Source organism: Ctenopharyngodon idella, chromosome 1, assembly GCF_019924925.1.
Source record: "Ctenopharyngodon idella isolate HZGC_01 chromosome 1, HZGC01, whole genome shotgun sequence".
Lineage (NCBI taxonomy): Eukaryota > Metazoa > Chordata > Actinopteri > Cypriniformes > Xenocyprididae > Ctenopharyngodon > Ctenopharyngodon idella.
The window spans coordinates 16,563,308-16,577,474 of record NC_067220.1 but is presented as its reverse complement, the minus strand read 5'-3'; the positions used below and the strand labels follow the sequence as shown (position 1 = coordinate 16,577,474).

Genomic DNA, 14,167 nt, shown 5'->3' with positions numbered 1-14,167 from the left:
GGGGGGGGGGGGGGAGCACAAATTGAATTGCCATCACTTCTTTGCACAAATGAAGGATGGAGTGGTGGCCGCTAATGTCCTTCGACAGCTAAAGAGGAATTAGTGCCAGCTTGAATTTTCTCAGTTGTAATGCTGCTGTTGGTTCTGATTCAATGCCAAATACCCTCTTTTCATATTTGCTTGACGCTACTAATTCGCCTGAGCATCAACAACAGCACTGCTATCATCACTATAATGTCTAGCTGTGCAGCACCATGTGCTTACATTTGTGTGCCACATGCAAAATGGATGGATTATAAATCATACAAATAATAATTTCTCTATTAAACCAATATACAAAAATATAAAGAGCACACCACATGCATTAGAAAACATTTTTAATATTTTGACTGATTAATTTCTTTTTAATTGAGTTTTAAGTATAGTATTAGCACCTCTGAAGTAAACATGTTTGTGCTCTTGACATAAAAAGGGCTTCTTAGGTGGAAAATTAGGCTGCGTTATAGACGTCAAATTGTGAGAAATTATTTGAGCTTATAATCACTAATTAAATGCTCTTTGATGAGCAATAAAACAAAGTAGTTGCGCCAATAAATGTGTATTAAAAGCTTGCAGGCAGGGTTGACATTATTGTCTATGATGACAGCTAATTTAGATTACATCCTTTAAGGAAATCTTTGCTTCTAAGAAAAATGTCATGGACGTTATCACCCAGTTCTCTTGTTTGAAGTTAAATAAATATGTTAGTTCTGATATTGGAATGAATTTAATTGGATCGGTGGTAGCTGAGTTGGTTTTTTAATAAAGAATATTAAAAACCCCTTTCACGACCTACCCAAAATGGGGGAGAAAAAATACTTGAATATTCCTTCACAGATTTTAGAAGAGAGAGAGAGAGGGAGAGAGGAGAGAGTGAGTGAAAAGGAGGAAAAAAAAACTGACTGAAGGGGACAAAAAGAGGACACAATCTGCTGAGGCGTGCACAATGGCCTCAAGAGAGGTATCATAAACGGCAATAACAAATAACAGCCTCACACACACACACACAGATGCACACACAAACACTCTTCTCTCCCCACAAAACCTTCAGGATACAATCCTCAATTTGCAATTAAAAATAAAAACTGGTCATATAAGCAAGCAAACGATTCATTTGACTTCAACGGATGCGTACACACTCACAGACAGACCACGCAGTAGGTAATAGTTCAGTTTATTTATCTTAGGTCACACATGTAGTGCGTTACAGTCAAACAGCAGTTGAATCTGAAGTTCAGCAGCTTTTTATTTTACGGCATGATCTTATTTAATCAGGAAGCTGAAAGAGAGGGGAAGAGAAAAATAGAGTCAGAAGAAAAAAAGAAGAAGAGTGCAAATGATTAAATGTTCCCTGACTGGAAACGACGTCATCGTCTAATCATTATGAGAAGATCTCTATAGACGGAAAAAGGTCATTCACTGGAGTCTCTACAATTACCACTAGCAACCACAGTTGCTGTACATTTAAATGCGTTTTATTTGATTCATTAGGAAGTATTCTGTCTTGGCTGATGTACAGGAGCACTACAGCAAGTAAAGTAAATTTCTTCAGCTCTATTGACAGTGCTTTTTTAAGGAATCTTTTATGTAAATTAATCAATCTCGTTCACTGACTCATTTTTCGTTCAGGGAAACTTGTAAAGACTTTGCTGCCTTTTCCTCCCTTCAGACACTGACTATATGGCAATATATGCTTGGTTGACAAGCTAAGTTGACAATTGAAAATGGAGCATAACATTTGAGTTTTGCTTTGTTGTAATTTGTGGGGGAAACAATTAAGATGCTCGAACACTATCTGTAGAATCTTTTAGTAGATCCATACACATAAACATTTTATTAAAGTTGTCCCATTATGCTTTTTTACATTTTCAACTTTCATTAGTGTATAATCTTGCTGTTTGAAAAAGGTCTGCAAAGTTACAAAGTGCAAAGTTCACTCTAAATGGAGTTATTCTCTATATCAGCAAGCACTGAGCTCCCTGAAATGCCTTGATTGTAGTATTCAGTTTTTTGTTCAGTAACATACATGCCACAATATCCCTCATTTAAGTAATTCCTGTGTATGTAAAAAAAAAAAAAAAAAAAGGGGCGAGGCATGGTTGAGTTGTGTGTTGAGACTTGCGGTTACGGTAAGGGGCGTGACAATTCCGAAACATGCTCAAAGTGGTTGACCAATCACAACACGCTGGTCCAGTTGACCAATCAGAGCACAGTGCTTTTTGGATTTTTTTGAGCATAAAACCTATTCCAGTAGATCCAAAAATCAAAATCAAGACTTTAAAGGTTTAAAGGTCCCCTTTAAATTAATTGGTTGTGGTTGTTAAAGGATTAGTTCACTTTCAAATGAAAATTACCCCAAGCTTTACTCACCCTCAAGCCATCCTAGGTGTATATGAATTTCTTCTTTCTGATGAACACAATCGGAGATATATTAAGAAATATCCTGACACATCCGAGTTTTATAATGGAAGTGAGCGATACCAACGAGTATAAAGCTGAAGAAACTGCATCCATCCACATCTATCCATCATAAACGTACTCCACACGGCTCCGGGGGGTTAATAAAGGCCTTCTGAAGCTAATCGATGCGTTTGTGTAAAAAAATATATCCATATTTAACAAGTTATGAAAAAAAATATCTAGCTTCCGCCAGACTGCCTTCCGTATTCAAGTTACGGAAAAAACTGAACTGGCGTTACATCAGTTAAGCTTTTACCGTAAGTTGAATGAGGAAGGCCTGGGACGTAGCGTAAGCTTTCTGAACTGCGAGAGGCTTTGCACTTTTTTCTTAAGTTGAATACGGAAGGCAGTCTGGCAGAAGCTAGGTATTTTACTTCATAACTTGTTGAATATGGATATTTTTTTTACACAAATGCATTGCTTCGCTTCAGAAGACCTTTATTAACCCCTGTGTATAATATGTTTATGAAGGATGGATGTGGATGGAAGCACTTTCTTTAGCTCATACTCGTTGGTATCGCTCACTGCCATTATAAAGCTCGGATGCATCAGGATATTTATTAATATATCTCCAATAGTGTTCATCAGAAAGAAGGTCATTGGATGGCTTGAGGGTGAGTAAATCTTGGGGTAATTTTCATTTAAAAGTGAACTAATCCTCTAAATCTGTAACCTAAAGAAAGAGTCACTGAACAAATCGATGAGTGAGTCAATGAATGAATCAGTGAGTGAATCTGAAAAAAAACTTTTTTTGCAAATGGAATCAAAATGATTAAAAATCAGCATCTACACTGTTGATTACCATTGCAATAATAAATGATTTCAAACACAAATGTTCAAATGGTCATGGCATAAGTCAAAACTACTATTAATCCCCGCGCTTCCAATCCAGAGATAACATTTTGTCTGGTATCCTTTCACTGTAAGTGCATTACTGTAAAATAAATTTTTGTTTTTGTGGGACAAAGGTAATCAACAGCATGTCTTAGATGCTGTTCATAGAGCTTAATTGAACCCAGAACATTGCTGTAAAAGTCAAAGCAGAGAAAAACATTAAAACACTGATCTTGCAGAAAATTATATTACACAACAAATACTTCAGTACAAGAGTGTGTTTTAACAGCAATAGATTGCATTTCAGATAAATCTTACCTGTAAGGATAACCATGATATTTTGATCTGAAGATGGATAGTAGGAAGCTAAAGAAGAACACCACTAAACCAAGTCCAACCAGACAGATAACTGTAAAACAGAAAACACAGTGAGTGTCACTCTCTTAATGAGCTAAATAATGCTTACATTGATTAAACTTGATTAGTATGCTGCAATGGTATTCTATAATGGGATTAAGCCGTTGGTGAAAATCGCTTTTTACGAACTTTGATCTAAGAGCTAATCCCAAACAGCCATCTTAAATTAAGCCATTACTAATGAATGAAACAATAATCGCTACTTAAATGCTTATAAAACATGCTGCATCAGCTGCTTTGTCCCTCACATGAGATAGTGCCCAAAATTTTATAACCTGCTGAATCACATTATAAGGTGACTTTAAAGATTAGTCAATGATGCCTTAAACATTGTGATAATGGAATAAAACAGCTGACTTTATCAAGGGAAATAAAAAAAATAATTTACAATACTGCAGGTAAACTTTAAAACTAGTCAGTACATATTTTTTTGCCTACTGCTCCCAAAGAAATTGCTGGATTTAGCATGCATATTTAAAATCACATACTACCTATTACGTAACAACATTTAAGTAAACTTTTCCAGAAAGTTAGCTTTGGCAAGCTGTTTCAAACTCCTGGAATTAACTCCAAATGAATGTTGTTTTGGCCTGATTTTGTTTGAAATGACATCACACCAGTTTATTCTTTGATTTTGCTTAAAGTATATCAGGGCCTTAAAGGGATAGTTTACCCAAAAATGACTCATCACTTACCCTCGATAGCAATTGACTTCCATAGCAGGGAAAAATACTATGGAAGTCAATGGCTACTATCAACTGTTTGGTTACCAACATTCTTTAAAATATCTTCTTTTGTGTTCAACAGAATAATGAAACTCATACAGGTTTGGACAACCTGATCTCAAGGCAATTCGTACGTATTTTACGAGATGGCTAATTCGTACAAATTCATATGTTTTTTGCGAAATCGTACGTATTTTACGAGTTGACAAATTCGTATGAATTCATACAAATGACCTACCCCAAACCCGCCCCTAAACCTACCCGTCACTGGGGTTTAGACAAATCGCAAATCGAATTAGCCTACGAAATTGGTCATGAGATAGCGTTGAGTTTGGAACAACATGTGGGCGAGTAAATGAACTATCCCTTTAAAAACAAACATTCTTCATTGGTTCTTAGGTTCAGCAAAGAACTATCTTCTTATCAAAAACTATTTTTCTTTGTATTGAGTTCTTGAGTTGGATAAACAGTTCTTGATGCTATAACACAGATCCCTTTGTTCACGGTATCATCTTTTTACAGAGAGGAAAGTCCTGGGTTCTTTTAAAGCACAAGATGTTTCCAAAAGGCTGCGTGTGCGAGAGAGTCAGTGTGTAAGTAGTAAACATATTAAAAAGCGAGGCAGTGGCAGCTGCTGTTTAGCTGAATGAGAAGCTAATCAGAGCTTAATCAAAGTGTGTTAACCTCCTCAAAAGAGAGGGGCACCTCCAATTACACCACACCGCCAGCACTGTTCCTCTCCAGATTAGTCATCCAGAAACACCCTCTTATCCCAGGATCACACCCTCAGAACACACATACACACAGAGCTTTTAATTTAAAGTTTCAGTATCTACTGAACTGACTTGCTTTCAAGGCTTCATGCGACAGCGTTTACTCTGAGACCTTGATGTTCTTGAGCCTATTATCATTTCCCTGACACGTTACACAAGCCTTCCCATAAGACATGCAGTAGTAGCCACAAAAGGACTCTGAATTACACAAAAATGATGAACATGACTAACTGAGATGTGACATTTAAAGGCTGCTAAACATTTAGTTTCAGGGTCGTCTGTGTCGCAGGGTAACTAATGTGATGTTGCTAAATAACGGCACTCTGGCGCAATCACATTTGGCTGACTTTCCTACAACTGGATGGAGTAGCTTGCCGTAAATGTTTCTGTGGGGGGAGTGGAGTTTGAAACTAAAGCATCACTACTCTGACAATCTTCATTTAGCATCTTCCTATTTTAAATGCTTTGAGTCAGTGTGTTTCCTTGACGACCGCTGGGTTTGATCAACCACTCAGTGTTTAAGTATGCTTATTCTGCATAGTAGCAATTAACATTTGAAAGGGTTAGTTCACCCAAAAATAAAAATTCTGTCATTAATTACTCACTCTCATGTCGTTCCACACCCGTAAGACCTTTGTTCATCTTCAGAACACACATTAAGATATTTTTGATGAAATTCAAGAGGTATATGACTTGATAGACAGCAATATAATGAACACTTTCAAGGTCCAGAAAGGTACTAAAGACATTGTTAAAACAACGAAAAATAACTTTAATCAACAATCTCTTCTCTTCCCTGTCATTATCCTTACGCAGTTGACGCAGTGAAGGCTTCCATGTTTACGTCCAAATGCCGGCTCAGTATTGGCCAAAGCTGATCACGTGAGCAGCATAATGCATGCGGCAGGAGCCGGCCAATAATGAGTCGGCGTTCTGACGTAGAACCTGGAAGCACTGGACATAAACAACGTATGAGAATGACACAGAATAGAAGATATTGTTGAATAAAGTCGTTATTTTTGTTTTGTTTTTGCACACAAAAAGTATTCTCGTCACTTCATAACATTAAGGTTGAATCACTGCAGTCATGTTGACTTTTTAAACAATGTCTTTAGCACCTTTCTGGACCTTGAAAGTGGTTAAATTGCTGTCTATGGACAAGAATACACCTCACCTCTCTTTTGGGTGAACTAACCCTTTAAGTCACCAGAGGTTGATGTTTTTTGTATGTATGGTACTTACTGTTATAGATAGAAGTAAAAGTACGAAAATTATATTAAAGGAATGGTTCACCCCAAAAAGTAAATGTTTTTTTTTTTTTTTCTTCACACAATGAAAGTCCATTGTTTCTTTGGACCCCACATTGTTCAAAATATCTGTTCTGTTCCACAAAAGAAAGTCATACAGGTTTGAAATGACATAAGAGTGAGTAAATGAACTTGAATTTTTAACAGAACTTGAATTTTTAGGTGAACTGTTCCTTTGCATTGCATTGCATTATTATTTTCTCCATTTTCTATGGAAATAATGCAGTGTGTCAACTCCAGTTAAAGGGTATTTGGAACACAGATCGGATAGTTGAATACTGTAAATTAAGGCTCCAAGAATAGTAATTTTTTGCATGTAAACATTGAGTTTATTTTGTTGTTGAGGTTCAGTATATGTCATTGTTTATGATCATAAATGCAGGTTTATTACACTGCTGCTTTTTGGTTTATGCACCAAGCATCTGGACCATCTGGACCACATATCTGCTGCAAATCCACTGGCTTCCTGTAGCAAGCAGTTTTAAAGCACATCCTTACTTTGTACTGTTTTTATCTTTTTAATACACATCGGCTTTCTGGACTAATCAATCATAACTTTTGTGTTGGAAAACACTGAAACTGTCACTCTTCACTAGCTTTTGCACTAGTTTTTACTGGTGAATGTTTTATTTTCTTCCTAATGGCCCAGCATACAATAGTTTGCCTTTGGCTATGCATTAAATATAATTTTTATGATGATGAGCCTAATAAGATAGTCCATCTGCTTTCTTTACAAATGTGTTTAATGCTGTATAATGGGCTATTCCCTCTAAACTGTCTGTCCCAAATGTATTAATAGGCTTTATAAAATTACTCTTAGTATGTTAAGGAATATTCTGAGATAAATTCTATCGACAGCATCTGTAGCATGCTCATCCCAAAGTGTCAAACAGTAAGATGTTGACAGAAATGCACTTTGAAAGTCTATGGAACAATCATTGTAAGACTTCTATTATAAGTTACAGTAAATATCATCTGCTGTCTCAACCAATGGTGTGAGTTTTGGCCAGGGCTATCTGTTTACCTGATCAATGATAGATGGGGAGTTGTTTTGAAACAATCATTATTTCTGCAATTGCACACTTTAACTTGTATTTAACCCAGAATATTAATTTAATTATGTGAGCCCTTTCAATTTTTATTGAGTATTTTGTGTACTGAGCGAAACAACCAAAAACACTCAATTTCCTAGTTGTTGGAGGGCAGTGAACAGGATTTTTGTGCATATAGGTCGACGCCACTAACCTTGTTGAAAAAAGTCAATATCCATTATAGTCTCACATGGTGTTGCATTACTCAAGCATTTTACAGTGTGTTGTTATGACTGGTGGAAACAAACTGAGTATTTTTTTTTTCTGTTTCGGCAAGGACCTGCATTCAAGCTGACTGCCTTGATGTGCTGGAATATTTTCCGCTTACAAGTGAAAATATATAGTTCTTTAAATATATGCAGTCACAAAGCCTCACCATTTACCATCAGCAGATGCTTTTGTAGAGGCATTGACATTATTTTGTTCCTAGAAAATCCCCATAGGAAAGATTTCTGTGTGTCACATTACAGCTTTGGGATGACACCTGAAAAAGAGTCTGTTCTGGAAGTGACCTATGATGCTGAGATGAGTTTCACTACATTGGTAACGTTGAGGCTGCACATCCCACAGAATGTTCACTAACCATGAACAAATTTTCAAGCTTTAAGCTTCAGCAAGGGTAAAATGGGAGATTTTGTATCCTACTTTATTTTCAATGGAAATGCGTTGGTATAAATATTGACTTACATGCTGTTTTAGCATTGCAAAAAATGTACTCACTAAATGTTCAGGCAAACCCCTGTGGCAAACACTGTGTGTTCATATTTTCACATGCAAATGAGCTTTGCAATAAACTATTTTATTTGCAGCAAATTCCATATATATATATATATATACTACCGTTCAAAAGTCTTTTTTAAAGTCTATTTTTTAATTAATACTTTTATTTTTTCAAGGATATTAAATTGATCAAAAGTGACATTAAATACATTGATAATCTTACAAAAGATTTCTATTTGAAAGAAATCCTGTTTCTTTGATCTTTCTATTCGTCAAAGAATCCTGAAAAAATATGTATCACAATTTCCACAAATAAGCAGCACAACTATTTTCAACATTGATAATAATAAGAAATGCTTATTAAGCACCAAATCAACATATTTGTTAATTTTTGAAGGATAATGTGATACTGTAGACTAGAGTAATGATGCTGAAGATTCAGCTATGCCATCACAGGAATAAATTACACTTTAAAATACATTCAAACAGAAAACAGTTATTTCAAATTGTAATAATATTTCAAAATATTGCTGTTTTTACTGTATTTTTTTGTTACACTTTATTTTACAGTACCATAGTTACATTGTAATTACTCAAATAAGTACTGAGTACTATTAATTAACTACATGTACTTACTAGAGTTACAGTTAGGGTTAGGTTTGGTTTAGGGTTAGTTACTTGTAATTATGCATAATTTACTGTTATTACTATAGTAAGTACATGAAGTAACGTTTAACTACGGCACTGTAAAATAAGGTGTTGCCATTTTTTTTACTGAGCCCAATTTTTTGAACATTATACATTATATATCAAAGTAAACTTTGATGTTTCTTTACAAAAGTCATAGAAAAACAAAAAACAAAACAAAAACAAAACAAAATAAATATATAAAAATATATAAAATATATATATATATAACACTCACACACAGTTAATTAACACACACTTGCAAATTAAAAAAAAGGCATCTCAGGCATGAGTGTTAAAGGGTTAGTTCACCCAAAAATGAAACATCTTCGAAACATGAATTAAGATATTTTTGATGAAATCCGAGGGTATCTGAACCACACATTGGCAGCATCGTCATTGCACCTTTTGACGTTCAGAAAGGTAGTAAAGGCATGGTTAAAATAGTCCATGTGACTGCAGTGGTTCAACCTTAATGCTATGAAGTGACAAGAATACTTTTTGTGCACAAAAACAAAACAAAAAGAATGACTTTATTTAACAATTTGAACTGTTGTCATACGCAGATGGTATAGTGAACACAGTTCTGCGCTTCCGTGTTCTACGTCCTAACGTCGACTCAGTATTGGCCGGCTCCTGCGTCAGCATCACATGCATGCTTCATGCTGCTCACATGTACAGCGTGGGCCAATACTGAGTTGACGTTCATATGTAAACACGAAAGCCTGAACTGCGTTCACTATGTCAACTGCATATGACAGCAGTACAAATTGTTACAATTAAATTTTTGTTTTGTTTTTGCACAGAAAAAGTATTCTCGTCGCTTCATAACATCAAGGTTGAACCACTGTAGTCACATGGAATATAATAACAATGTCTTTACTACCTTTCTGGACGTCAAAAGGTCAAAACGTTGCTGCTTATGTGTGATTCAGAAACCCTTGGATTTCATCAAAAATATCTTAATTTGTGTTCCAAAGATGAACGAAGGTCTTACGGGTTTGGGACGACATGAGGGTGAGTACCTAATGAGAGAAATTTCATTTTTTGGTGAACTAACCATTTAAAATAGTTGTGTTCAGACAGCTTCAATAATTATAATGTGAGAACTAGTTTTGTCACATTGCAATGTGCTTTTCCCATTCAGTGTAGATCAAAACCAAAAAAAAAAGATTTATTTGTCTAAATTGGCTCCCTTGTAACCTATAGCGTATCGTAATAGATGCCTAGACATAACAGAGGTGAGGCCAACCCCACACATACATTAAAAAAGCTGTCAGTTTTAAGTTTTTTTTTTCTATACATTTGAATAAGATGTGGCTGACATGGTTACTGATGTATAAAAACTACACACCAAATACAAAGTGTACAAGACAAATTACACAAGCATACACAGATTAATACAGACACCATATCTCTTTGTCTAAGTCCATCTTTATGACATTCACTTAAACGCACACACATATACGCATGCATATGCATGATGACACACACGCATGTATCTCATCAGTCAGAACTTATTACTCTAACCCCATCACATAAATTAGTCAGTGCGGCCATCTCATGTACCTCCAGTGGCTGACAGAGGGTCACCCAGCAGTGCCTACAGAGCAAACATCTGCCTCAGCTGCAGGGTCTTCCTCCTCCTTTTCACACCCTAGGGGAAGTGCTTCGAGACGCAACCCTACTCTCTTCCCCCTCTCTCTACGAAGTCTCTTTCTCTGTAAAATGACCTTTCTTCTCACCAAACATTACTGAGTCTGACTGATGGGATTATAATAATGTAGATTCATATATGCATAATGGTCAATTAACAGTGACAGGTGTAAGAAAAGCCCAGTGCTGGGCAGATGAGGTGCCACTGCCGGTTTAATTATCCGCTGCGTTAATGTGACCTCTGACCCCCGTGCCACGGCCCTGGCGTGGCAGATGATGGCCGCGGCAAATTTGGGTGGCGTAGGGGAAAATGTGAGACACAACCTCTGGAGAGAGGAAGTCAAGAAGTTACGTGTCGCTAAAACACCAGCTAATGTGAGCTTTATGAAGGATATGAATCATTTCAACACATTCACCTGTCAAGATCAAGTCTAATCTTATATAAAACATCTTACTGTGAAACACTAGATCTGCATTCCTAGGGGAAATACCAGAGCTTAGTATTTAGACTTTGGTTTTGTGTAAATGAAATGCCACATCAGATCTGCTTTAAACATTGCAAATGCATGAGAACCACATAATGCGACACCATCTTTGCAGTATAAAGATGGCTATAGATTAGGGCTGTGATTTTCTGCATATTCAGAATGATTCGATTCACAACTATTCGATTCAGTATAAGTAACTCAGTCCAATCCAATCCAATCCACTACAGCTGCTTTAACCCCTTCACATACAAAGATCGCCGATCTTTAAAAGGTTAAATGGGAATTACAAACTGAACTCATTAATTAACATTTAATATGTTTTAAATATTGCACACTACTGTAACACTGCAATTAGTTAGACTTTTAGCATTTTAATTTAATTATGCCAACATAATTAGCAATTTAAAAGCCATATTTGAAGATTACCAGATAATAATCTGCAGGATTTATAATTGAAAGAAAAGACCAAATCAATTATTACGCAGATAAGAAAAAGAAAACAAATGGTAATTCAGTGTGCAAACATTACAATAACATCAATGCTATTGGTTAGATTTTGAATTGCAATGGACAAAAGGATTGACAAACTTAAATAGTTCACCCAAAAATGAAATTTCTGTCATTAATTCCTCACCCTCATGTTGTTCCATACCCGTAAGACCTTTGTTCAACTTCAGAACACAAATTAAGATATTTTTGATGAAATCCAAGTTTCTTTTTTTTATCCCCCATAGAAAGCAATGTGATTACCGTCATTTAAGGTCCAGAAAAGTAGTAAAGACATGGTTAAAATAGTCAACGTGACTACAGTGCTTAAAGGGGACCTATTATGCAAAATTCACTTTTGCATGGTTGTTTGGATATAAATGTGTGTTGGCAGTGTGTGTACACAACCACTCTATAATGATAAAAATCCAACCACTCCTTTTTTTTTAATCCCCATAAATCAAAAGCAGTGTCTCAAGCAAGCCGTTTCCAGATCCCTGGCTGTGTGACGTCACATTAGCCACAGGTCCTGCCCACGAATGTTGACAGACACTGCCGTTTTAACATAGAACCAGCCAGTTGTACAGTCCGCCATTGCTGCACTGACGAGAATGTCTCCCAAGCATTTTAGGTGTTCTGTAGCTGGATGGATTAATCCACATCTCTCCATTTACTCCCGAAATCTGAGCCACTGAAGACGAGGTGGATTAATTTTGTTTTCGAAGAAAATGCTCCCTCAACTCTACTGAAATTTGTTTATGTCTGCGCAAATCATTTCACACCAGACTGCTTTGTGAACGAATGTCAATACAAAGGGACAATACAAAACAGAGGTTGAGCTAACAATTTGTTACTCAAGGACAGATAAGTACAAACTGTTCGTGATCCAGCTTACAGTCTCCAGAGTGATACTGGATACGGCAGTAATGAAGGTGAGAGCACTTTATTACAGTTCATCAGAGTTGATTTACGGATATAAAGTTTAACAGTTTATTTAGCACCACCCGAAAAGGCATAAGGTCTTTATGTATTTGTTTACTGTTAGTTGTAACGAGTGTTTGTGTACTTCGCTGTGTATGTTGATGATAATGCAAGGGAGAGAGAGAGAGTTTATGGATAACATTTTAATGCACACTTGCACTGTGTTTTATTAAGCTCTTACAGTGATTTTCTAGAGTGAAAACAGATGCTTCATCTTTTGTGTGAAGTACAACAAACGTTATAAAACTCATCGGTAAACCGGCTTGTACTAATATAGTGGATAAAAACAAGAAGACAATATAAGTTATAACCGTAATTGAACTAAACTATACCTGTTCTATCTACATGCAGCATATATTCGCAGTTTCTGACATTATAGTGTGTCCTGACTAAATCCTGACAGGGGAGAACGAGCTCTTGAAGCTCCGCCCTCTTAGGCAGAGCATAGCAGCTCAATTGCATTTAAAGGGCACACACTGAAACGGCACGTTTTTGCTCAACCCCAAAAAGTGGCAATTTTAACATGCTATAAAAAAATTATCTGTGGGGTATTTTGAGCTAAAACTTCACATACACACTCTGGGGACATCAGAGACTTATTTTACATCTTGTAAAATGGGGCATAATAGGTCCCCTTTAAACCTTAATGTTATAAAGTGATGAGAATACTTTTTGTGCACAAAAACAAAACAAAAATAATGACTTTATTCAACAATTTCTTCTCTACCCTGTTAGTCTTGTAGACAGTTGACGCAGTGAATGCAGTTTTTTTTGCGCACACAAAAAGTATTCTCGCCGCTTCATAACATTAAGGTTAAACCACTGTAGTCACGTTGACTATTTTAATGATGTCTTTAATACCTTTCTGGACCTTGAATGACAGAAATTATATCCTTTAAAGGGATAGTTCACCCAAAAATGAAAATTCTGTCATCATTTACTCACCCTCAAGTTGTTCCAAACCCGTATGAATTTCTTTCTTCTGCTGAACACAAAAGAAGATATTTTGAAGAATGTCGGTTGATGGGCCCAATTGGCTTCCATAGTATTTTTCCCCTATACTATGGAAGTCAGTGGAGCCTATCAACTGTTTGGATACCCATATTCTTCAAAATATCTTCTGTCATTTTCATTTTTGGGTGAACTATCCCTTTAAGCCCTTTCAAAAAGGCATAAAATACAAAAACTGAAAAGTTAGCAAATGTAAGAATAAAATTCTAAAAACGAGCTTTGAAATTTGAAAAGATGATGAAAGAAATTTTGAGGGAATAATACTGTGGTCAAGTAGTTCTAAAAAAAAAAAAATCACGTAAAAACTACAAACTTACTGTAAAGTACTGTACATTTGTATGGTGGCCTGTCATGTTAAAATCCACGTGTATTTCATTAGAGTAATACACACTACTAAGCTATAATTCTATTCACTGTTTTCGAAGGTTCAATTAGGTAATTCTGTTCAACAAACAGACTAATTCTAAGACAGCATTGCTTCTATTTTGATCT

The 14,167-nt window shown here is 36.0% G+C and overlaps 1 protein-coding gene across 1 annotated transcript in view; it reads right to left on the bottom strand.

Annotated features, from left to right (window-relative positions):
- Window positions 1-1,197: 1,197 nt before the first annotated feature.
- Window positions 1,198-14,167, bottom strand: part of tusc3 (tumor suppressor candidate 3) — an 85,935-nt gene continuing 72,965 nt past the window's right edge. Inside the window, exons 9-10 of the mRNA XM_051907403.1 lie at window positions 3,652-3,742; window positions 1,198-1,318 (exon numbers count right to left, since the gene is read on the bottom strand). Of these exons, the coding sequence (XP_051763363.1) occupies window positions 1,303-1,318; window positions 3,652-3,742 (107 nt within the window). The 3' untranslated portion in view covers window positions 1,198-1,302. The remainder of the gene's footprint in view (window positions 1,319-3,651; window positions 3,743-14,167) is intronic.